The following is a 26,267-nucleotide window of genomic DNA, read 5'->3' as shown; positions in this document are numbered from 1 at the left end:
ATGTGCTTCTGAAGCCTCAACTGCCATTGACAGTAAACTTTGAGTTCTTTAGCCTTGTACTTCATTGATCTTTCTTTAGGTTCTGTTTTAGCAGGTGATGGCAATTGTTTGTTAGAAAGGAATTTAATTCTGAGTCAAATGTATCCTTTATATGTGGATATCTGAAATGAGTTTGAATATTATGTTTATTCATTATATGTTTACTCATTATAATGAGTCTTCTGTGTTTAATTGTGAGTGATATGTTAGGAAAAGGAAGGAAATTGTTACACACTGGATTTTGGGTGGATAATTACAACATTTTTTCTTAAAGCACAGCATCTTTCCAAATCTCAGATTGTCCAGGTTGGGATGTCTGCATTTGAGCACTTCTGCCATTCTATTGTACCTTATTACTCATTTACTAAACAAGTCTTTTGCAATTGCAGGTGCCTCTTCGGTATTTGCTAGGCATGTTATATGTTAACTTCAGCCCTCTTTGGGATCCTGTTATTGAACTCATAAGGTAAGCGTGGTTAAATGGATGAAGCTATTATGCTTTAATGGCTGCAGAATAATGAGGCCAGGATTATATACTTTGTAGCTGTGATTTAAATGAATGGCTATGTGCACTATTTACAATTACCTTAAATCCTTTATGGAACGAGGAAGCCAGAATTGTACTTTATAATTTACAAAATTATAATTTATGTCTATAATCTCATTTTAATCCTCAAGGTAGGTAGTGTCAGTTCCTTTTTGCACATATCTCAAATAGAATATTAATAAACATTAATTATTCTCTTGGATGTCAAGATTTTCAACAATTCAGTTGTTATATGTACATTGCTATGTGTATGTGTATTGAAATAGCTTTGGAGGGCTTTTTCTTTTTACTTTATGTAATAATTTCTGTGCTGATTTTTTATAGTAAGAGATACAATAATTGCATATTTTTATTTATATATATTGAGTCATTGAGCCACACTTTACTTTAAAAATAAGAACTTTTCAAAACCTTTGCTGTGTAGTATACAAAATCCTATTAGCTCTAAATAACTTTCCTATGTTCATATCTAAAAAAAGAATCTTAATAGTCACGTAGAAAATACATATGTCATTACTCAGATGTAAAACTTGGTCCTTTTTTCAGATATTTGTCTTCAGATTGTGTACTCTGGCTTTTTAACAGATTGGAAATATGTCATATGTGGCCTTTCTATCCTGACTGTTGATTCTTATTTACCAGAAAGAAACAATAAATAAATCCCTTTTGAATTTCAAATTAGCTTGTCTGCCTTTTACTTCCCTTCAAAACCATCAAATCAGTATGCTGAAAATAAGTGCCTTCTAACACCAGCTTTATTATTTTGTTTATTGTCCCTTCAGAAGACAAAAATAATCTGATATATTATCAATAGCCTCTTGTCAAAAAATGTTGTTTCTTTAAGTACTAAATTGTCTTTAATGGTTCTCCATAGTGTCTGGGCTCCCTTCCTGTTGGGTAGCTATTTCTGTTTGGAAATTGGATATTTTTTTTCTATGTATAGTACATAACAGACATAGTTTAATGTCTGCATGAAGTTTATGCATTCTCAGAAAAGTAATGCAAAAAATATCAAAAATTCGAGATGATTTTTGCTGGAATATCAAACTATGTAAACACTATTTGATTCCCCTAGTATCTATTCATGGAGTTCTAAAAATGTTTTTCAAATAGTTGGTGAATCTTTATTTTACTGTTGAGTTAATAAGTATATATGAATTTGGTAGAGGGAACCTACATTTTAAAATAAGCTGTGAACAAAATAACTTTTCTCTCCAAACAGTGGTCTCTTTCCCTTAATGGTCTATATACCTCATATACTATGCTCCATTGCCATTATTATGCCTTTAAAAAATATTCACCTTATAGGGATTTATTTACATTTTTTAAAATACCCATCAGTCTTTTATGACTACAAAAAGAATTTTTGAGCTGGGCACTATGATTCATACCTGTAATTCCATTTACTTGGGAAGCTGAGAAAGGAAGATTGCAATATAGAGGCCAACTTGGGCAACTTAGCAAGACCCTGTCTCAAAAAAATTTTTTAAAAAGGACTGTAACTCAGTGGTAGAGCACTTGCTCAGCATGTCTGAGGCCCTGGGTTCAATTCTCAGAGTAGCTAAATGTTTGTGTGTGTGTGTGTGTGTGTGTGTGTGTGTGTGTACACGTATGTGTGTACGTATATCTATATATCTATATCTATCTGTCTTTATATACATATGTATCACACATATATGTGTGTATATGTATGTGTGTGTGTATGTATAGCAATGCAGGCATTTTTAAAGAATGCAGAACTTGTTTACAACCTCCCATTGAGTTAATCAAATATAATTCTTTCACTTTTTTTCCTATGAGATATCCAAAACTTAAGACCATGCCACATTATTTTTAAAATTTGTTTTTATCTTAGTTCCCATGCTCATGAAATGGAAAATAAGCAGTTTTGGAAAGTCTACTATGAACATCTAGAAAAAGCAGCAACCCATGCTGGTATGTAAGAGGGCAGGGGAGGCTGGAAAGACAAGCTGTTGTTTAACTGTAATTTTTACTGCATAATTATGCATGAAATTGGAAAACAAGTGAGAAATGTATTATCTTCTATAACCATTGGATGTGAGTTTTTTATTTTCCTTATATTACTAGAGACAGAAATGTCTTCTCTTGAGTAAACATATAGGGCATATGTTAATATTCTGTAGTGGTTATAATGACTTTTTTCTCTGTTTCAGAGAAAGAACTGCAAAATATAAAAGATGAGGAAAGGTCCATTGGAGATGAAAGCTGGGAACAGACCCAGGAAGGGGATGTTGGAGCTTTTTATCAGAAGCAGTTAACATTGAAAACTGATTGTCAGGAAAGACTGGACCATACCAACTTTCGATTTTTGCTCTGGCGTGCTTTGTCAAAATTTCCAGAGAGAGTAGAGCCACGGTCCAGGGAGCTTTCCCCACTTTTCTTGAGATTTATCAAGTAAGTATTCTCTTCTAGGAATATATCCTTGGTAGGGTGTGGGTATTAACCTTCCAAACTGGCCAAGTTCTTTATTCATCTCACATTTTTAAATCAGTGGAATGTCTGTGAAGCACCGGTTCTCTCAGGTAACAACTAGTTTTGTTCACCACTTAATTTTATATGAATCAAAACACAAATGGTACTAATAAAAATACTTCACATTACGAAATAAGAAGGTCATATTGAGTGTGATCAACATAAAGAGGCCTCGTTATTTCTCGCCCTGTTTGTTGTTTTATTGTTTACCTGGAACTGGAAGATATTTTCCAGTGAACCAACCCCATCTACTATTTTGAGCCTCTTGATATTTCTCATGCTGATGCATGTACTGTCAAAGAATAACAGGAATTTTCTGGAGTATTGTTTGGCTTTGACTATATATGTGTGTATATGTCTGGTTGCTTTAAGACTCCAAAGGTATGGTCAGAACTAGGCAATTAGCAAAAAGTATGCTCTCCACTAGTATTTCATGACATGAGAAAATGCTGTAGGATTACATGCTAGCTTATCCAAGGATGAACAAGGAAGTCTAGGTGGCAGACATAGAGCTGTCCAGGGAGTGTTTGGAAATAAGAGCAAAAAGTTAACAGGAGACCAGATTGTGTGCTTTAAGTAATGGTAAGGACTTTGGCCCTGGGAGGTTTAAGCAAAAGGATGATATGATCTAAGTCTTAAGGTTTTTTTTCTGTTACATTGAAAATGGCCTATAGAATGGCAGTGGCAAGAGACCAATCAGGTAGGGATTGTAAGTCTAGACAAGAATTTGGTGGTGACTTGATCAAAATTGTAGCAATAAAGATGGGAATTTTTAAAAGATTTCAATTTGATAGGATATATTTTTGAAAGATTCCAACAAGATCAGCCTGTGGGATTTGCCAGTATGGCAGTATGGGTATGTGGTGGTGGTAGGAAATGGGAAGAAGGTAGGAGTTAAGTATGTCTCTTAAGGGTTTGGCCTAAGCAAATAGAAGAAGAGAGCTACCGCTTACTGAGAATATGAGGAGAGCAGGCTTTCCAGGTTTGCAGGTTGAATCAAGGTTCATTTGAAGATGTGTTAAGTTAGGGCTACTAAGTAAACACCCAAGTAGAGGTATGTCAAGTACACATTGAAGGTAGAAGTTCGAAATCAAAGGAAATATGTGATCTGGAGATAATAAATTGGGAGTCATCAGTATGTGGATAAGACAGAGAATGAAGTCACCTAAGGTATGAATGTAAAAATAGAAGACTTGTAAGGATTGACACCAGTGTTTAGAGGTTGAGAGAGAATAAACCAGCAAAGAGACTACAAAAGAGTGATAGTAAGAAGAACCAAGACCATCTGATATCCTGGAAGCCAGATGAAGAGAATATTTTAGGGAGGGAGCAATCACTTTAATCACATGTGTCTGAGAAGTCAGTGAGATGAGGATCAAGAATTGATTCATTGAATGAGAAAGAATTTTAGAGATGACTTAAAGCAGGCCTACATGCAGGCCACCTTAACGATAGTAGTTTTGGTTAATATGAGAAGAATCAAAGCTTGATTAAATGAGCTGTAGAGAAAATGGAGAAGAAAAATGGATCTGGAAAGTACAGATATATATCTATTGTTGGTGCAAATGATCCAGAAGGGAGAAGAAAATTTGCTAATACCATCTCTTCAACTAGGTAAGAGGAAATAGGATCCGATGCATAAGTGAAAAGGTTTGCATGAATTATTCATTTTGGCAAAGGTTATTGGCAAAGAAGCAGCAGGATGACAGATATAGCGATGGAAGAGCAATGATTTTTCTCTTTGCACATAATTATTTGGATATAAATTTGTTTATAAAATGAGGACAGTGATATTTATCATCTTTTGCCTTGTTTTGGAGGCAAAATTTGTATCAGTTGTTTTATGAATTGCAAAAGGCATCCAAGTGCAACCTGGCCTTAGTGCTGTTAATTGAATGTGAGCTCTCTGCCATGTTAATTTGAAAAAATAGATCACCCCTTAGCTTAAAGATGAAAACCTCAATCTGTGTTATTCTAGTAGTTCTTTTAAAAGGGTTGGTAGGATACTGTCCACAACATGTTATTTTGAGTGAGAATTTAAAAGTCTCACTGTGTGATCTTTTTCTTAGTATCTCTCCAGGCATGCTGTAAACAACAAAATGTTAATCATTGGATGAATGAATGAAAGCTAGTGCACTAAATGACTTCAAGATTGTATTTGTTAACTACAATAATTGATTAAAAATAAAGGATTGGAATTTAATATATTTAATAAGAACAAATTCTATAGTTAGAAGAGATAAAGCATAAAAACTTAATGATTTTTGTTGCATGGACATTCCGTTTGAATCTACCATATCATGGCTGCCACCAAAAGCTATGGAGTTAATAGCTCCTTTTATCTTATCAGACCCATGCTTTTTAAACTGAATTTTGTGGTGATGTCCTCTGTAAGTATATTTTTTAATTTAAATTAAGCTTATTTTTAACCTAATACATAAAAAGGTAAGAAATTTTATGTATTAATAAGCATCATGTGAAGTTTTGATACACATATATTGTAATGCTCAGATCAGGTTAAATTTATCCTTTTCTTCAAACACCTGACATTTTTTTTATGGTGAAAACATACAAAATTCTTTATTTCAGTTTTTCAAAATATGTAGTACATTTTTACATATAGTCACCCTACTGTGCAATAGTTAAACCAGAATTTCTTACTCCTAAGTGGAACTTAATACACAGTGATCAACCTTTTCCCATCCCTCCTTCTATTAAAGTCTGGTAACCACCATTATCCTTGAGATCAACATTTTTAGATTCTAAATATGAGCTCATGTAGTTCATCAGTTGATGGACATTTAGATTGTTTTCATGTCTTGGCTCTTGTGACTAGTGCTGCAGTTAAGATGGGAGTGTAGACATTTCTTTAGATATGTCCCCAGTATTGGGGTTGCTGGATCATCATATGATAATTCGATTTTAGTTTTGTGAGGAACTTCCCTGCATTTTTCCATAACGGCTGTACTAATTTACATTTCCATCAGCAATGTCCAGGGGTTCCCTTTTCTCCAAATCCTCACCAGCATTTATTATTATTTGATCGTAGCCATTCTTACTAATGTAATTTCATTGTAGTTTTGATTTGTGTTTCCCTGATGATTAGTGATATGTTGAGCACTTTTTATGTAATTGTTGGCCCTTTTGTATGTCTTTTGAGAAGTGTCTCTTGAAGTCTGTTACCCATTTTTTAATTGAATTATTTAGTTTTTTGTTTGTTTTAATTTTTGCTATTGAGTTTTTTTATTTCCTGATATATTCTGAATCTTATTTAATCCCTTGTCAGATATATAGTTTGCAAGCATTTTCTTCCATTCTGTGAATCGTCTCTTCACTGTTGATTTTTTTCTTTGCTACAGAGCATTTTAGTTTGATGTAATCCCATTTGTCTATTTTGATTTTGTTTTCTATGATTCTGGGGGTCTTGTTAAAAATGCATACACACACACACACACACACACACACACGTATCTTTGCCTGTTCCAGTGTCCTGATGCATTTCTTCTGTTTTCTTCTGGTAGTTTCAAAGTTTTGGGTCTGTCTTTTTTTACATTTTGAGTTGATTTTTGTAATTGGTGAGAGGGGTCTAGTTTCATTATTCTGTATATGGATATACAATTTTTCTCAGCACCTTTGTTGAAAAATCAGTTGGCTATAAATGTGTGGGTTCACTTCTAGGCTATTATGTTCCATTGGCCTCTGCGTGTATTCTAAAATCATACTGTTTGATTACAAGTTTGTAGGATATTTTGAAGTTAGATAATGTAATACCTTTGTCTTTATTCCTTGTGCTCAAGATTACTTTAGCTATTCAGGGTTGAGATACTATATTTTCAAAAGGACAGTGGCAAAGTAGAATGTGTCTGGCCAAATGTAACAGTGTGGTCTTAACATCATGCTGCAATCTTTTAATATAATCCATTTTTCACCACTTGCTTTTCCAAAGATGAAAAGCTGATTTCAGTGAAGTCCAAAATAAACATCTCAAAATACTTTCAGTAATTTACCAGTGGAATGAGCTGTCTTGTACAGTTAGTGATTGCCTTGTCAATGAGGGACACAATAAAAAAAATAATATTGTAGAATAAGCTTGACTAACCTCTGATGTCTGTTTAGGGTATGATTCTATGTGCCGTGAACATCTCCCTCATGAACAGAATCAAGACATTTCAGATTAGTGTGCCCTTCTCATCTGTGTTGTACCACTCTCTTCCCGCTGTAGCAATGAGTATTACCCAGCAGATCTGCAGGTTGCTCCAACCCAGGATCTGCGGAGAAAAGGCAAAGGGATGGCAGCAGAGGAAAAAGAAGATGAACCTACTGCTGAAGATGATATAGAAATGGAGGAAGAGGTGGTAACCCCAGATGAACCCCCGCAGAAGAAAAAGACAAGAAGAGCTGCAGCAAAGTGAGTTCTCCTTTGTGGAGTGATCACAGATGTAGGCGGAGCAGGTGCTATCTCTTCTCACCTGAATGGGAAATAGCCTTGTACAACATGAACTACTAAGTGCTACATCTTCCTGGGATTTTTCTTTTACAGTCCAAACAAAACTGTCTTCTGAGTGTACTGTTCTAGAACAGCCCTGTTCTAGGGTATGAAAATTGGGCCAATGGTGCCTTGAGAGTGAAGAAATAGGCAGACAGATCCAGGATTGTGCAGGTGCAATATTTTGTGGGTCCGCTGATCTTGTTTCTGCCCAGGATCATGCCTCTGTCAGTGACCCCAGTACTTTACACTCTGTACAGTTCTGGATCTGTCTGCCTCTTTTTTCGATCTCATGGCATCTTGAGGCTGGTTTTCACACAGTGGAATTATTGTCCTGAAACAATTACTTACTATTAGCCTTGTTTATCCACAGAATATAGAGCTAGGAACTTTTGAGGTAGCTCATTTTTATTGTAACTTCTTTTAAAGATGTGAGCTTTGGAGCCTCCAGTGCTTAAATACTCTTGGACTTTTGCTATTCATCTTCGCAGCAAAGGGCATCATTATGTTTGTGTTCTAGGGGAACACATAATGATATTTTTTCTCTTAAATAAGCATATCAGCCACTTTTACTCTGCTGTTGGCTTATCTTCTACTGGTTACTTTTTTCTCATGCTGTTATACCCTCTTATTCTCTGGGTTACTCATTTATCTAAATTGTTAAACCTTAAAAACAAATGATTGGGGTTTCAGAAGTTATTTCAGGTTACTTAAAAATTGTCTGAATTGAGGTGTCTTAAGAGCCACTGGACTGATGCCCCTGTGTTATTTTAAAACTTTAGATCTCATTTGTTTAGTATTTTAACATGAGCCATTTGTTAATTCATCCAATCCTGTAACTGTATGGAATGATTTTTGCTAAGTGCTAGGCTTTAAAGTGAATTGTACACAATGTCTGCAATGCAGAAGTCATAGTCAAATGCCTGGTGAAATATTTCTATATGAGAAATATTTTTAAAGGAGTTATAGGAGCACAGTAAAGAATTGCTTACTTCTACTACAAAGTTCCGGAGAAGGATTTTTCCAAAGGAAAGAATATCTTCTTTTTTTTTTTTTTATTTATTTTTTTATTGGTTGTTCAAAACATTACAAAACTCTTGACATATCATTTTTCATACATTATATTCAAGTGGGTTATGAACTCCCATTTTTACCCCAAATACAGATTGCAGAATCACATCGGTTACACATCCACATTTTTACATAATGCCCTATTAGTAACTGTTGTATTCTGCTACCTTTCCTATCCTCTACTATCCCCCTCCCCTCCCCTGGAAAGAATATCTTTGATGCGGAAAGATTACAGTTTGGCAGCCTTAGATGAGAAAAGACTTAGCAATTAATGGAAATGTGTAGAAAGCACAGGGGCAGGTAAAGTCTTGACGATGCAACTATATAGTTCCTCCTCTGCCTCTGCCTTCTCATAGCTCTGAACATTCTGTCACTTACTACTTTAAGATTGTTGCTTTCTCCTTCGTTGCCATTAACATAAAACTTAGCAAAACATTAGTCCTAGATATGTATTTGGTGAATAGATGAATAAATCATATCTCTAACCAACCATGGCTTTGTCTTCCTAATCCCTGGGTCTTTGCACATGTTCATGCCTTTTTCCATGGTGTCCTTGCCTGACTTCTGTCAATTGAAGTTCTATTCATACTTTAACTCACTCTTCCATCAGTACTTCACTTAAGCCTTTCCTGTCTTTTAAAGTCAAAATTGTCTGTCTCAATTTCTGACTTTTGTAGCAGCTTCTGTCATACCCCTAACACATCCCCACTCCTTCCTTTGCATATTAATTTTTTATAGATTTCCCATGAAAATCAGAAACTCTGAAGAATTAGATCTATGTATTAATTTGTCTTCTATAGCAAACCTAGAATATTGCCACCAAATACCAAAATTGAAAATGTGAAGAAATCAGTAATCACCTTCTTGGTGCCATCTCAGTATTTTCATAACCTAAGTTTATAATCTCTCATGAAATCACCATTTGGCAAGTACTTTATTGAAAATGTGTAAATTAGCTCCTGTTCTCTTTAAGTCTGTAAGGCAAATGGCACATAGATGGAGAAAATGAGTGGAAGAATCATTTGTGTGTGCAGAACTGGGGATTGAACCCAGGGCTCTCCACCACTACACTCTCAGCCCTTTAAAAACAAAAACAAAAACTTTATTTTGTTGCAGGCTGGCCTCAAACTTAATATCCTCCTGACTCAGCTTCCTGAGTAGCTGGAATTACAGGCATGTATGTGCATGACTTCAATTTTTTAAAGTTTATTTGTAAAACTGCAGATTATTTTTCTACAGTAGCCAAAGAGGTTGTGATTTCTAGCTTAATTTCTTCATATTAATTAGAAGGACTTTGATAGTTTTGCTTTCTTTTTCCCAGTAGCAGAGAAATGCATTGTTTGGTAAATGCTTCAGAGCAAAGGCACCATAACTTAGACTCTTTCTTTCATTTAATCCTTGTGGAAAACCCAGGAAGTTTGTGGTTATTACAGTGAAAAAACTGAGACTCTGAAACGTAAGTAGCTTTCCCCAAAGTTACACAGCTGAAACTGGCAGAAACACACATGCAGCTTGATTTCCATTTCCTTCTTCCTACTTACATTCTTGAAATAGTCAGATAAAATCTTTTGAACTCTTTTCATTTATAGTTATTTTTGTTTGTTTTTTAAAGTTCTAACACAGAGATTACGTACAGAAAGAAAAGAGTTTTCTCAAAGCAGTTTTAGAGTCTTAGAGTCTGTGGATTAGGAAGTCAGGTGAATAAATACAGTAAAAGCCCTCTTGGTCTGTGTTAGGAGATGGCCATTTGTTCTGGGCATTCCCATGTACACATTTATGTTTCAACCACAGAACATTGTCATTTCTTCCTTTGTGGTAAACTGGTGCCATTGTTACCTAAACTTGGACCTCTGTTAGCTGACATCAGTGTTTATGCTGTATGAAGGCGAGGAAGACTATATTCTACCACTTAACCATCTACTTTATAGAACTTAGATAAGGAATTATTCCCAAAATTACTTGGCTCAATTTTGGAATATATTACTATGTTGATTACTTTCTTTCAAACTTTAGTTTGAAGGAAGCACATCCTGAAAGATTTTTCTGGGATAGGGAGCCTGTATCAGGGAGAGACTTGACTAAGATGTAGAATTTCTGGAGAGTAACTTCCTAAATGTAAATGTTTGTAATTTGTTTGCACTCAAATGCGGTAGTATATGCACTTGTAATCCCAGCAACTCGGGAGGCTGAGGAAGGAGAATTGTGAGTTCAGTCAGCCTCAACAACAACAAGGCACTAAGCAACTCAATGAGACCCTATCTGTAAATAAAATACAAAGAAGGCTGAAGATGTGGCCAAGTGGTTGAGTGCCCCTGAGTTCAATTTCTGGTACCAATAATAATAATTTATTTGCATAATTAATAGTGAAACTATAGGTAGAGTGCTTGTAGTATTTTGCAAGAATAAAATTGTAGGTACTGTCATCTGAAGAAAATAATCTCTATCTGTAATACTCTTTACTTGGTTTTATTTAGGCAGTTAATTGCTCATTTGCAAGTTTTCTCTAAGTTTTCAAATCCACGAGCCTTATATCTGGAATCGAAACTATATGAATTGTATCTTCAGGTAAGTAAAATAAAGTCTTTATCATTTTCTTTGCCAGAGTTACTTGTAGGGTCTCAGTAGTTGCTTGTTGAACAGAACCTATGTCCATATTTTAATTACTTTTTAAAAAATAAATAAACACACTTTCGGCTATCTTGAAATTATTTTAGGTAACACTAATTAATTAATTTAAAGGTATTTCAGGTGATAAAACATTGGTGAGTTGTATTAAAAGTGAAAATTTTAAAAGCATGAATTACATCATAGGATTAGCTTTTAGAAGGGAGTTGTACCAAAAGCAATTGGCTACCTTTCCCTTCTAGTTAATTCAGCCTTCATGGAGGTCTAGAGTTTCAGGATCTGTTAGGTGGAGTAAAAACAGATAGTTGGAGTAATTGTCTATTGATATCACAGTGTATGTCCCTGAATTCCAGAAAAGGCTGCAGAAAAAATTTAGTGTCAGAAGCAGAGTAAGTGTTGGATGTCATTCTAAACAATCTGAGAAATGTTCTTTTTTCATTTTGATATTGTTTAGAGAAATTTAATTTCAGCAGAATTTATCTGTGTTCTGCCTATATTCAGAGAGACCTCATTTATAAAGTTGTTCAAGGGAAACAAGATTCTGAACTTAATATTCAGGGAGTCCTCTGAGCCAAGTGTTTTTTCTTGGCAGCTTATTGGCTCTGGTTATAGTGTAGGAATTTTCTTTATCACATGACCAACCTAGTTGGTTTAAATTCAGCATAGAGATTTGAGGTCAGAGTTTCATTTCCATTTTTTATTTGCATATATTCTCTTTATCCTTTGACTAGAGAAAACTCATAAAGCTTTTGTTAGGAATCAGCCCAACACTTGCATAAAATTTTAGATTTTAGGAAATTTAGTTGAGCAAATAAACACAAGAAGATTGTCATCCCATGGCATGTGTATATGTTAATTTATTCTATAAAATATCATTTCCAGTTATTGCTACACCAGGACCAAACAGTGCAAAAAATAACTTTGGATTGCATCATGACATACAAACATCCTCATATACTTCCTTACAGGTAAGTTGCTTAAATTTAAAGAAATATTATTTCTTTGGCTGATTTTTATCTTTTTGTTTAGGAGCTCCTTTATGAAATGTCTGAAGGCCTGAGAAATTTTCCTCTTTTCTAAGGAATTCATAATGCTGTTTTCAGTGGTAGAGTTATTCTCTAGCTAGGCTGGGTAGTGCACACCTATAATTCCAACTATTTGGGAGTCTGAGGGAAGAGGATGGAAAGTTTAAGGCCAGCATGAATCTACTGAGACCCTCTCTTAAAAAATAAATAGGCTCGGATTGTGGCTCAGTGGTAGACCACTTACCTAGCATGTGCCCTGGGTTCAATCTAGTGCCTCCCCGCTCCCCAACACACACACACACACACACACACACACAGTTTTATATAGATAATAGAATAGGAAAGAGAACCCGGTGCAATGGTGCATGCCTATAATCCCAGTGGCTCAGGAAGCTGAGACAGGAGGATTGCGAGTGCAAAGCCAGCCTCAGCAAAAATGAGGCACTAAGCAAATCAGTGAAGTGAGACACTGTCTCTAAATAAAATACAAAATAGGTATGGGTTGTGGCTCAGTGGTTGAGTGCTCCTAAGTTCAATCCCTGGTACCAAAAAAAAAAAGGAAGGATAATGTAAAAATGTATGTTGTAAAGTTTAATCATTCTCTCTGTCCCTGTGCCATAAAATCTTAAAGGTTAGGGTTAGGGAGTCATAATTCTAAAAACTAAAGAAACCTTTTGTATGCTTTTTATAAATAGCCAAATTGTGTAGTAAATCTAGTCTTTGTAGTCCATTTACCTTTACCTTTTGAAATTTGAAGATATTTTTGTGAGACTTTTCGTATATGGAAACCAACCATAATATCCATTTAATATTTTGATTTAGTTGTACTTTTTGCTCTGTATACATACTACTCTTCTGTTTTTAAAAAGTCTTGCTGACTGATAATTTGTGCTATTCTCTTTTTTAAAGGGAAAACTTACAAAGGTTGCTTGATGACAGAAGCTTTAAGGAAGAGATAGTGCATTTTAGCATTTCAGAAGAAAATACTGTAGTGAAAACAGCCCACCGAGCAGATTTGTTTCCTATTCTAATGAGGTATTTATATTGCTGTTTAAAAACTGATTTAAAAAAAAAAGTTAATCACAAGCACAATTTTAAGTATAGTGTTATGATTCTTTTCAGCAGTTGTAGTAGAATATATCATTTTGTATTTTCTTTTGAATGCTTTTTTTAATTTTTTAATAGGATCTTTGGGGAAGTCAGTTGTATGTAATTTAGATAATTTTCTTTCTCTTATGAGGAAACTTGTTAATGTAGTATTGTTTTAATAATGATAATATTAAATTAGGCCCATTATTTCCCTAGGTTTATTGTTTAGATGTACCACAAAGGCTGGGTGTGCATGCCTCATGTGCAGAAAGCCTTGGGTTCAATCCCCAGCACCACCAAAAAAAAGAAAGAAAAAATCCATTTAAAGAAACTGAACAAAGAGTTCATTCCAGTGTCTATAAATATCATATTTATATTTAATGATGTTACTGCTTTCTAAATTATAGATGGTGGCATACAAAGTTATATACAAATAATGTAGAGATCATATATTCAAAGCATTAAAAAATGAAGTTTAAAAATTTTAGCTAAGTGGCTCTGGGGTGATGGGATTTGGAAAGATCATGAGAATAGGAATGGGATTTAATAGACCTTTACTTGCCATTCAGCTCTGGGATTATGTAGTTCTGAAAACTGGGGCAGGTTTTTTTAGATTCTTTGGGCTTCACGTCCCTTTTTTGGATGGAAGATGGATCACATATCCTCTGTTGCCTATACTTTCTCTGATGTGATGACTCTGATTCCATTTATAGCCAGCATTAAGGTATTTGCTATAATGGACTTGAAAATATGAGTAAATAAGTAAGTATACTTATTTAATATATACTTACATATACTTATATAAAATTATAATTATTGGTGGATTATGAAACAATAAAAATGCCAAGTAGAAATTACCTTACCCAAAACTCAAAAATAAACACTTCATGATCTTTCAAAACAATTATAAATTATAAACATCAACAATACTAATAACATTTTAAAAGCTAGAAGTAAAAATCAAAGGGTTGCATAAAACCTAAAATACAAACTACCAAAAACTGTCAGAATACATGCATATACAGTTCTTAAAAGAAAATTGCAATCATTTTGCATAAAATGTTTTATCTTTTTTTTACTTAAAACATATTACATGAATTTTCTTATACTATAAGATGTTTCAAAGTATGATTATTCATTTTATAGATTTACCATAATTTTTTAGCCAAGCCCCCTATGTTGAGCCTTTTGCTTGGGTCTAGTTTTTGTTTTCTGCAAAACACATATCTGATTTTGAATATCTGTGAATCTTTTAGATCAATTTATTAGGATAGATTTTTTTTTAATTTTGTAGGTATTTGTTCATTATCATTGGTTTTTCATTTTCCTTCATGACTTATTCTTACTAAGTATACTTGGATTTTTTAAATTGTTAACTGTACATAAAAGCATAAAAATTGTACATATTAATGGGATAGTGTAATTATTCTAGAGGTGGATTCTCAATAGGAAAATTTATGACCATTTAAAAATGCCAAATTGCTCTCTATAATTGTTTTCTATCAACAGTTTTATTTTCTATGAATATGAATGTTTGACCCAATCTCTGATGATTTTTCTCAGATAATTTAAGGGAGAAATACAGATCTTTTATAATTTCTGATATAAATTATCCAATCACTTTCAAGTATTTTTGAGCCACTTTATATTCCTATCAGTAGTAGGATAGCTGTTTCCCCATTATTCCAACTCTGGGTATTATTATTATTATTTGTTTAATTTTTTCTAATTTGTTGGTGAGAAATGCTATCATGTTGTGTAACTTTACATTTTTCGGGTGACTGCATTATTAGAGGTGCCTTCCTTGAATTCTTTGTATAAAATCATACCTTTCCTTATTTGATATTCACTAGGCCCTTTCCTTACTTATTTTCCTTACAATATTTATCATACAGCATAATCTTTCCTTATCTTCCGTATCATAGGAAGCTCCATGACCCTTAATAAATATTGGTTGAATTAATTTGTACTCATGTATGATATAAAACCATTTTTTCCAGTTTATTATCCTATTTATTGCCCAAATAGCCTAAAAGAATTAACTGGTGGTGGTGGTGGCAGTGATTATCTTTGTTTCGTTATGGGCTAACGGTAATTACTTATTAACAGTCATGTTCTTAAAATGTGCTCATCTTGTTTGGGGAGGTCCCTGAAACACCTACAGGGAAGTCCATAGGGTCCAAAATTTTCATAATAATAAACTAAGACCATATTGTTTTCACTGTGTTGACATTTGTACTGGCAAGGCAAAAGCAAGGTGGGTAAAATCATGGTGCCTTATCATGCATCAGGACTGTGGTACTAGATTTTGCTAGTCATTCTTCATTACCAACTAACTGGAAATTTTATTTACTTTTATTTTGTCTTTTAAAGAAAAGCTAGTTTGGGCTGGGGATGTGGCTCAAGCGGTAGCGCGCTCGCCTGGCATGCGTGCGGCCTGGGTTCGATCCTCAGCACCACATACCAACAAAGATGTTGTGTCTGCCGAGAACTAAAAAATAAATATTAAAAATTCTCTCTCTCTCTCTCTCTCTCTCTCTCTCTCTCTCTCTCTTTAAAAAAATAAAAAATAAAAAATAAAGAAAAGCTAGTTTTACTCAGTGTCCTTGGTGAATATTGACCCTTCAGTATATATTTTTTCTACTCTGTATGACAAAGTGGGAAGTATATATAAAAACTCCTCTGCTGCACACTGGTTATTCACACATGTGTGAATAAGCTACGAGCTGAACTGGCCATGTTTTTTGTTTTTTTGGTTTTTTTTTTTCCTTCCTTTCACAGAATACCATTTTTATCTGGAAGTTTGGCTAATAGACTATGATTCTTTTCACACTTGGGTATTTTATAGGAATCTTCTAAACAGGCAGTGAGCCTGTCACTTCAAGAGAAACAATTGATAGCTTTTGTTTCCAGTGATAAATTCTAGTATTCAAGTGAAAATCAAGGTTTTAGAAAACTGTTATTTGCTCCTGTGAACTTGACAGATTCCCAATTAATTAAAAACTTTCCTTATGAAGAGGATAATGATGTAAAGTTAATTAGCACACTTGTCTTTTGGTTTGCAATAAAATGTGCAAGTATTTGGCGTTCCATGTAACTCAGTGGACTTAGTGTTTTCTGAGTAACTAATGCATGTTACAGAATCAATGTAAGGGTAAGAGTTCTGTTCAAAGTGCAAAGTAAACAGATTTTAATATAATAAGGTTCTCAAAGTTTGTTGGTAGAGTTGTAGAGTCCATCAGTTAGCCTTTAATAAGCTACCACTTGTTGGGATCTGGATTAGTATCAAAGTGGAATAGTCACAATTAATCTTAAAAGTTTTTTCATCCTTCTCCAATACATATCTGTGTGGGGTTAGATTTTCTTTCAGCCCCAACAGATTGAAAGCAGATAGGCAAATCTAGTTATCTTATATTAAACCAGACAGAAAATAAATAAAACAATGCCAATAGTCTTAATTTTTAAGGAAGAGAAATTTGGAAAACATTATTTTCATTAAAATGGTATTTATCTTAACATATAAGTTTTTATTTAAGTGAACTCAAACAAATATTTTAATTTTTTCTGTTTTAATGGCTACTATAGTAAATATAAGCTGATAAAACTCAGACACATAAGTTCTTGTGGGAATTCTCAATAAAGTTTAAGTGTCAAAGGGTCCTAATATCAAAAAGTTTGAAAACCACTGTCTTTAAATTTTGAAAAAGTCAATATGTTGTATCATGTTAAGAAAGTAGCTTTTATTAGATTATTTAGAATTTTATCAGAAGTGGATGTTGAATTGTATGCTTATTAAGCAACTGTTATAATGGTTATATTATTTTTTTAATATGAACTATTCATCTATATTTGATTTAACAGATTTTACTGAAGATTCTTTGTTGCAATTCCTGGAAAAATTCTTATTTGGTTTTAACCCAGAACTGGATACTGTGTTTAGAAATGTTGTGCTTTATGTTTCTAAGCAATATTAGTATGTAGTTTCATTTTTGGTCATTGACTCATCTTAGTTATTAGTTTTTCCACCTTCATTAATGCAAAAGGACTGTTTCCTTCTTTCTCTCTGCTAGGAAATTATGACAGCAGTTATTTTTAAATATTAACCTATGGTGCTGTGGTTGTAGCTCAGTACAGTGCTTTCTTGGCATGTGTGAGGCACTGGGTTTGTGTCTCAGCATCACATATAAATAAATAAAAACAAAGTTCCATCAACAACAAAAATAATTTTTTTAATTCAACTATATAAGACAGTGTATTGCATATAAACCATGTTTTCCAGTTATTAATTGGTGTACTCAGGTTTTTTTCCTTCTTAAGTTCTTTTTGTTTATATGTGTTTTTTTTCCTAGCTATTAAACTAAAATCTTTGCAGTTTCCTTATTTGCATATTACTCTTATTTCATTTCCTTTTAATCACTATGTTCTTGTTTTCATTTTTCCTTGACTATACTTAACCTTTGACTTAACCTATTTTACTGCTTCTTTTCTCACACAGAAAAACACCTTCTGGCCTTTTGTCTATATTTTTTTCTTCCTGCTTCCTTTTGGCCTAATGATGATGATGATGACAATGATTATTTTTTATAAATGTCAATGTAAATATTTCATTTGTTTTCATTTTTCCAATTTAAATCTGCTGTTTCTCTTACAGCCTTTTAAGAAAAGAAAATAACTAGTATTGTGTTTTAGAATTAATGTGCAAAGAAATAATGTTCTTTTGACTTTTCAGAATTTTATATGGTCGGATGAAGAATAAAACTGGGAGTAAAACTCAGGGGAAATCTGCTTCAGGCACCCGCATGGCCATTGTTCTGCGCTTCCTTGCTGGGACTCAACCTGAAGAAATCCAGATATTCTTAGACCTGCTGTCTGAACCTGTGAAACACTTCAAGAATGGTACCCACCAACTGCCTCCCATTCCCTGCTGAATATGTTACTGTAGCAGACAACTTATGTAGAAACTTATAAAGTAATATGTTTCCCTACTTTCCTGGACATTAGAAGTATTTCTAATTGGGTTGATCCTCCCAACCTTGATGACTGTCTTTCAGCTGAAGTGCAATTCATTTTAAACATTGAATTAGGTGATCTTACAATTGATCCTGGGAATTATCGGCACTCTTATGTTACTAAGTGCTTGATAAGCAAATGTATATTATTTTGTGTATTATTTTGTGTATTTAGGCCATCTGAAAAATGGTGAATACTTATCCATACACAAAGAATGGGTTTCTTCTAAGAAATCAAAAGTGTGTTGCAAAATTTATTTGTCTTGGTATTTATTTATTCACTGAGTCATTCACCTATTGAGAGTGATTTATTGAGCACCTCTTGTACCCCAGGTACTCTGATAAGTTAAAAACAGAAAAGTGAGTATAATATTTGCCTTCAACCTCACAGTCAAGAATTGAAGGAAAGAATAGTGTATACACTGAGCTATAAGGCTCTGGGGTATGTGTGGTACACAATGTTAGTAATTATTACTAATAATAATTGCCAACATTTATTAAGTGCTTAATTTATACCAGATGTTCTAACAGTCCCCTTTGCACACAACTCAATTGATCCTTAAAGCAACCACTTGAGCTATCAGTATATGATTGTCCCCATTTTATAAATGAGGAAACTGAGGCTTAGAGATTTACTGGAAGGTGGTAGAGTTAGGATTTAAACCCAGACCTTTCTGACTACAAAAACTAGTCCCATAGTTGCTTTGGGTTATGTAAACATAGATATTTATTTGTAAGGCAATGTATTGAATTAGTTTGATGTTTTTCTGTGATAGTGGGCCCAGCTGTTAAAAGAATTTCATTCAGTATAATATTGTCCTGTAAAGAAAGTTGACTCTAATGAATACAAAAGTTTTTGTTCATGTATAGCCCCAGTATAGGAGGGTAGAATGACTTATGGATCAGTTGATTCATGATCTCATCTCAGTTGGTTTATGTAAAACTGAAGTAATAACATGTTTTCAGTAAGCTCTGAAATCAATATTTCAACAGCTGTTTATAAGGGACTGTTGCTTTATTTCTTAGGCAGGGACTACAAGAGGTATAGAAAATTGGATTCTCAGCCTTCATGGAGTTTATAATATAGCAGAGCAGTTTTCATGAATCCACTGAACTCAGCTCATTGAAAGATGAGCAAAACAAAAATATGTGTAAAGTTGTCAGGTGGAATGAAAGATTGTTAGTAACTCAGAATAGTATTTTAAAAAATGGATGAGAAATGGGCCAAGAGACTGAGTTCTGTGACAAGTTTCTTATCTTCCTTTATTCCTGAGTTTCCTTATTTAAAGTGGGAATAGGAAAACCTGGCTTACTTAGCTCATTGAATATCTGGTAAGAATCAAAAAGAGATAGTATATGAGAAAGGTGCATTGTCATTTATTAATTATAACAGTATAAAATACTGTATTATAGAGAAAAATTGAAGCCATAATTACATATAGTAATAACATTTTACAGTACACAATTATCTCTTCTGTTAGGAGAGTGCCATTCTGCAGTCATTCAAGCAGTAGAAGATTTGGATTTGTCTAAAGTTCTTCCTTTGGGACGTCAGCATGGAATTTTAAATAGCCTTGAAATAGTATTGAAAAATATTAGCCATCTGATCAGTGAATATTTACCAAAGATTTTGCAGATATTGCTCTGTATGACAGCAACCGTATCACACATCCTTGACCAGCGAGAAAAGGTGAGAGATTTGACTATAGATGCTTCTTCTTGGGCTGAGGAGTCTGGTTCACTTTGGGAATTGGGTTGGGGACTGAAATACTAACATCCTTCTAACCTAAATCTTCTTATATATAACCCTTGAGAGTATCTCTTTAAAATCAATCTTCCATTTATTAGGAATCTAATATTTATGTACAAATATTTATGTATGACTAGCAAATGCAAATTCCTTGTTATCAAGTGTATGTTTTTAAAGGAGATGGAATAATAGTAGACTTGTATACATTTCTCAGAAACTCAGCTCACTGAGCTGGTGTGTCTTGAAGTTTAATTTCAGGAGCTGAAGAGTTGTTAAACTATCATCCAGTTGTCGTTTCTTCAGAATGGTTGGTAAATAAATCAGTCACTGTTGCCATCATCCTTGTTACTTTGAGACATAGTTACATGGGACTCCAAGTAAATGCTTCCCTACAATTTGCAGTGTCTTGAATAGATAAGCAGGGAGATGAGAAAAGACATATCAACTGGCCAGCTGCCAAGAAGTGTTCTGGAAGATGTTTTCTGAATTGTATTCCAAACAATATACTTATGTTTCATTGAAACAAGTATATAGATGTAAGTGTACTCTTTGGAATTTAATGAAATAATCCATACGTAATAATTTCAGGGACTGACCTCGAAGTAAAGATCCAGGCTCATTTCATTTATGAGTATGTCTGGTGAATCGCCTCTCAAATACAGTCCTAATAAATGATTTACATTTTTAAATATTTTTATTTTAAAATAATTTCAACATAATAATAAGTGAAAATTGACTGGCAAAATTTTAGACTGCATTTTGGTGCTAGGAATGGATGAAAGTCTGTTTTAGTAGTGAAACAACCAGTGTAGAATTCCTCAGGTGGAAAGTCATGGCATGTTCTAAGAAGAAAAAAGGTAGAGGTGGCAGAAATCAGGAACATTGGGCAAGGTGACGTTCAGCTATAAAGTAGATAGGGTGGGTTATGTATACCTTGTAGGCTATGGCAGGAGGTGTATTTACATCTAAGTATAAAAGTACACTTAAGGGGCTGGGGTTGTGGCTCAGCGGTAAAGCACTTGCTTCGCACATGCAAGGCCCTGGGTTTGATCCTCAGCACCATATATAAATAAATAAAATAGAGTTTTGTTTTTTTTTTTAAAGTACACTTAAACAGCTTAGTGGTGGGAAGTTCCTGAGAGTTGAAGCAGGGGAGTGATAAAGATTGTCTGATGTTTAAAAATATCACTTTGGTTTCTTGATGGAAAAAAGGTTGTGGGAGGTCAAGAGTGAATACTGAAAGTAGGTCTTGGAAAAATCTTTCTGTGTTATATGAGAGCTAAAGGACCATAGGAAGGACTATGTTTATGCTTTATTGCAAGTAAAAGTGACTGTGGATATATTAAACCATGAGAAGTGATAGCTTTTGTAAAGCCTGTAAAAGTCCTTTGAATTTTTGGTTAACTTAGAAGTTACTCAATATTGCAGCCTTGCTACCAGGTCACTAATCAGTAACTCAGAGGATCATTTGTGCAATTTCACAGTTCATTAGTTAGTGAGATGTTAAGCTTATGCATAGTTATGAGGTTTCTTCTTTTTATTTTTTAACAAGTCTATGGAATTCCTTAAAGTGGCATGATGCAATTATTCTACAGTGAATTTTCTTGAGTTAAAGTTTTACATTTATGTGTTTGAGTTCAGTTACACATTTGCTGTTTTATGTCTTTCCTATCCTTCAAGGTACTGACGACATTAAAAGATGTACCATGAATATTATTGTTCGCTTTGTGGGCGTTTTGTACATTTAAGTGGTGTAATAATGTACATAATCTCAGCCATACTGACAGTTAAGGAATTAAAGTCTACAATTGCTCATTTTGAGAGTGTTTTCCAGTTTATCCAACAGTTTTTACTGGGTAGCCAGCACTGGAGTTGCAGAAACAAGTAGGGCCTGCCAATCCTACCCACAGGGAGGGAGGGGGATAGGTGGGATTGGAGAAGGACAGGGATGTCTTATTTAAAATCATGGTTGCTGATGTTGGTTTGGCATTTGCTTCAGATAATGGTGATACCAAGTTATTTTAAGTATCAGTGACAGTATTTATCTTTCACCCCAAGTATAATTCAGCTCATATAAAATACTGCCACTGGAATTGAAGCAGATCAGAGTGACTTATAACTATGTCACCTCTTGTATTTGCCTGTCATTTCTTTCATCTTTTTAACTTGTATAATATTAGCTTGCCGGGTTTCTGTTCTCTCGACTAAAAGGCTCAGGGGTCACTCTAGTTAAACTGGGCTAACTGGGCTGCACGAAATAACCACACAAGAGACACAAATACCTTTTTCTTTGGGGTCGCTGTGACGGCTCCTCTGACCTTAAGGGTCTGCAGAAAGAGAGAGAGCAAGAGCACGCGCTGACCCCTTTTATTGAGGAGAAGCTATTCAAATGAGGCAAGGGGTCAGGTTTCAGGGGGCTGAGTCTGTCTTCATGATGTCCACTGTCAGCAGGTTGACTGACACCTGGGTAGGCCACACCCAAGGGCACAGTAAGAGAAGGGGACACACACAAGGCACTTCCATGGAAGATTCTATCCTAAACAGGGCAAGGGGTTATATTACAAAGCAACAGGTGAGCATAGCTCCACCCATGGGGCTATAGGAAGATACACCCATTTCTGTGACTGAGGGCCTCAGCACCCAGCTGGGGAGTGTAACTCAGTCACCCATAAGGTTGGCTTCCCACATTAGCTGATAGTAGATGATATGTGAGATACTTTGGTCCCTTAGGTTTGTATAACAAATTAATTAAGAGCATTCTTATTAATTCTTATTTAAGTCACCTGAATTTAAAATGTACTATTTCAGATTCAAATCAATCTGTTGATCAGAGTATCAGATTTTCATGGAAGTAACTTCCCTTTTAGTTTTATATGTGATATCTTGGTCATAGACTTGATATTCAGCATCTGAGTGCATTTCAGTCATCTGTACATTTTAGGGTGGTCTTTAGATGTTGATGTAGGTAATAAAAGTCATATATACAAATAAGTTGGCACTTTTGTGCCCATCACCCACAGTATGTTAGTCAGTTGGCAAAATAGTCAGGGGTTGAAAGTTCCTCTTTAAAGTCTGGTTTTTACAACATTCTCTACCTGATAGAATTCTCTGAGGCCATTGTCTCTCTTATTACTGGCCTACACTTTTTCATTTTTTAATATCAAGTGGAAATTCTTTTCCATAAAGTTTACTCTTCCCAAATTCATAGAATTTCTTATCTGTTGAATATCTTTGGGATTTTCAGTCTCTCACCTAATTTAATAAATTTGCATCCAGTTAAGATTTTAAGTTGAGGTCAAGATTAGGACCATAATGTCATTGGTGGGGACTCACTACATTATTCTACTTTGAGTCTGAACAATTGGCTGCGTGTTTGTGATTTTTATATCTCATAGAGAAAGGAGAATGCAGTAGAAATAGCAATATCTGTTATAAAAAGAAGTTTGCTTTTAATTCAGACCCATTGATCTTCCATACCTTAATTCATTCTCTTTTCTTTACTGCACAAAATAGTCTACATTATGGAAAGGTCACAGATTCTTTGATTTGTCCCCTAGACTAATTTTAACTAGAATAATTTAAAACTTCTAGTTTTAAGAAAAGATACAATTATCCATGTTTATAGCAGCACCATTCACCATAGTCAAGTTACAGAACCAACTTTGTGTCTATATACAGTGGAGTTTTATTCAACCATATCAAAGAACAAAATCATTTGCAGAAAAATGGATGGAACTTGAGAGCATTACTTTAATGAAATAAGCCAGACTCAGAAAATCAAGGACTATGCTTTCTTTTGTATGTGAAAGCCAGAAAAGGGGGAATGGAAGTAGGATCTCAAGAATTTGACACAGAAATAGAAAATAACAATTAATAAACAATTTGGAAGATTTTAAGTGGCAAAAAATAAGAATAATACAGTGTGAAAATGAAAAGGAACATTAGTCTGAGTTGAAATGAAGTTCTAATTCTTTTTCCCCTAATCCTGATTCTGAGGCATTGAGATGGGTGGGGGTGGGGGGGTGGGGGAGGTTTTGTTTAGAACATTCTATTCATGCAAAGTTGTTACAGATGTGATTATTTTTTCTTAAGGACAGTGAATGTGATTTTACTGGGCAGTGATAGCAGAGCACTTGATTTTTTTTGCTCTGATTTTCCTTCCAGTTCAATGAGAATAGCAATGTGACTTGCTCCTTTGATGTCCCCATGTGAATCAGAGTCAATAGATTTAATAACAGGATTTTCAGTTCAGTTTGACATCTGAGCAGGAGAGCCTTTCTGAGGAATCAGGAAAAAAAAATTGGGTATGTACTTTTTTTCATTTTCTTTTCTTTTTTTTAATATAGCAGATCTTCTGTTTTGCAGATACAGCTAAGGTTTATTAACCCACTGAAAAATTTAAGACGTCTTGGAATCAAAATGGTTACTGATATCTTTTTGGATTGGGAATCCTATCAGTTCAAAACAGAAGAAATCGATGCTGTGTTTCATGGTGCAGTTTGGCCCCAGGTAAACCTAAATTTCTATTTTCTGCCTGGGCATCTTCTGCTTCCTTATTATTAATTTAACATCTCAGTCTGCCTCCTAGACATGAATGTTTATTCTGGTCTTTTTTTCTTAACAGCAAGCATTTCTTTATTTCTGAAAGTTTTCACAACATGTTTTTTTCCCCCTCCACTACTAGATCTAAAGATCAAGAGTTTAGTTTCTTGAATATGTAGGCATTTGTGCTTAAAGCTAATTTGAATATGATTGTGTCTCTAAACAAAATTAACTTTCATAGCTTCTCACAAATATACATTGAGGGGAAATATTCAGGTGTTTTTGGTGTGCGTTTTCTTGTTTGATTTCTCTAGTTGTAATCACTTGATGCTAGAGATGTAGATACAGCACAGAAGACTACAGGAGAGATTTGATCTTTGGAGATTTCTAGCTGCATGAACTCTCAATCCTTTCTGACCATTTGAAACCTAAAATACCTGATTCCTTCAAGTCAAGAACTTCCATGCATCATCTCTGCCATTTCTTTAATGTCAATATTATTTTGCTTCCCTTTATCTTTTTCTCAGCCTTTGTTTACATGTTAATCCCTGTCCCTTGTTTTTTGCTTCATCTTGTGATATGATTTCTCTGTTCTGCTTGTTGGTTGTTTTTGCTTTTCTATGATTCTCTATGTGTTTTTATTTTATGTTCATTTTAAATTTTGTTTTGTAGATCTGCAGGCTTGGATCTGAGAGTCAGTATTCACCTACTCCTCTGCTGAAACTAATTAGTATATGGAGCAGAAATGCAAGGTATAATCTTCCCCCTTCTCCCTCTTTAAAAAGGGGTGGTGTTTTGGGTTAATCTAATCAAAACTAGCCTAGGGAACTTCTTTTATATTTGATACTCATCTGAAAAAAAATCTAAAAAGTCTGACTCCTTGGAATCCTCATGGCAGGAGGTATGCACATGTAGTTTTATGTAGAAAAATTAATGAATGAATATTTCAGAACCACTCCATGGGAATGTTACTCTTTGATTAAAAATAAATTCACATTTTGAAGTTCACTTACAATTTATGTAAGTGTCCATCAGATATTAAAATAGGTTTTTCCATCTGTACAGAAGTCTAATGTTTACCTGAATACATGTAGAGCTGAACAATAGCCAGTATCTTTAAGCTTATAATAAGGATAAATTGTCTCAGAAATTAGGTGAACTCAAGACGACAAATACTTCCTTACCAACTAGAGTGATTGTACAGTTTATTGTCCCCTACATTCCTTTGTGTGAAAAGATGCTGAAACTAATGAGGCTAAGACAACCAACATAACTGGGACTGTCCTTGACCACACTCTCAGTTGTACTGATTCTCATTACCATGACCCTTGCTTGGCTCAGTCTCTTCCTCCTGGGAGTACTGTCCACTCTTTTAAGGCCCTGACATCACATACAACTTTGATTGTACTCTCTATCTTTATAATTATCTGCCCAAGCCTCCTTGCAGACAGAAACCATTTCTCACTCATAATTATGTCTTTCTCCACACAGGGTTGCTCCTCTTAATCCATGTTTAGTCAGTATTCATTGCATGTTGAATGAATGGTTGAAGTTTCTGATTGAGCCATATACCTCAGCATGGAGCAATATC

The 26,267-nt window shown here is 34.4% G+C and overlaps 1 protein-coding gene across 1 annotated transcript in view; it reads left to right on the top strand.

Annotated features, from left to right (window-relative positions):
- Positions 1 to 26,267, top strand: part of Utp20 (UTP20 small subunit processome component) — a 95,206-nt gene that overhangs the window by 29,429 nt on the left and 39,510 nt on the right. The window contains exons 19-29 of the mRNA XM_026397192.2: positions 429 to 505; positions 2,442 to 2,521; positions 2,761 to 3,001; positions 7,302 to 7,487; positions 11,111 to 11,201; positions 12,144 to 12,229; positions 13,196 to 13,321; positions 18,105 to 18,271; positions 19,866 to 20,074; positions 24,500 to 24,643; positions 25,349 to 25,428. Of these exons, the coding sequence (XP_026252977.2) occupies positions 429 to 505; positions 2,442 to 2,521; positions 2,761 to 3,001; positions 7,302 to 7,487; positions 11,111 to 11,201; positions 12,144 to 12,229; positions 13,196 to 13,321; positions 18,105 to 18,271; positions 19,866 to 20,074; positions 24,500 to 24,643; positions 25,349 to 25,428 (1,487 nt within the window). The remainder of the gene's footprint in view (positions 1 to 428; positions 506 to 2,441; positions 2,522 to 2,760; positions 3,002 to 7,301; positions 7,488 to 11,110; positions 11,202 to 12,143; positions 12,230 to 13,195; positions 13,322 to 18,104; positions 18,272 to 19,865; positions 20,075 to 24,499; positions 24,644 to 25,348; positions 25,429 to 26,267) is intronic.

The sequence above is a fragment of the Urocitellus parryii genome, chromosome 5 (genome assembly GCF_045843805.1).
Source record: "Urocitellus parryii isolate mUroPar1 chromosome 5, mUroPar1.hap1, whole genome shotgun sequence".
NCBI lineage: Eukaryota > Metazoa > Chordata > Mammalia > Rodentia > Sciuridae > Urocitellus > Urocitellus parryii.
This window is presented reverse-complemented; position numbering and strand designations above follow the sequence as displayed.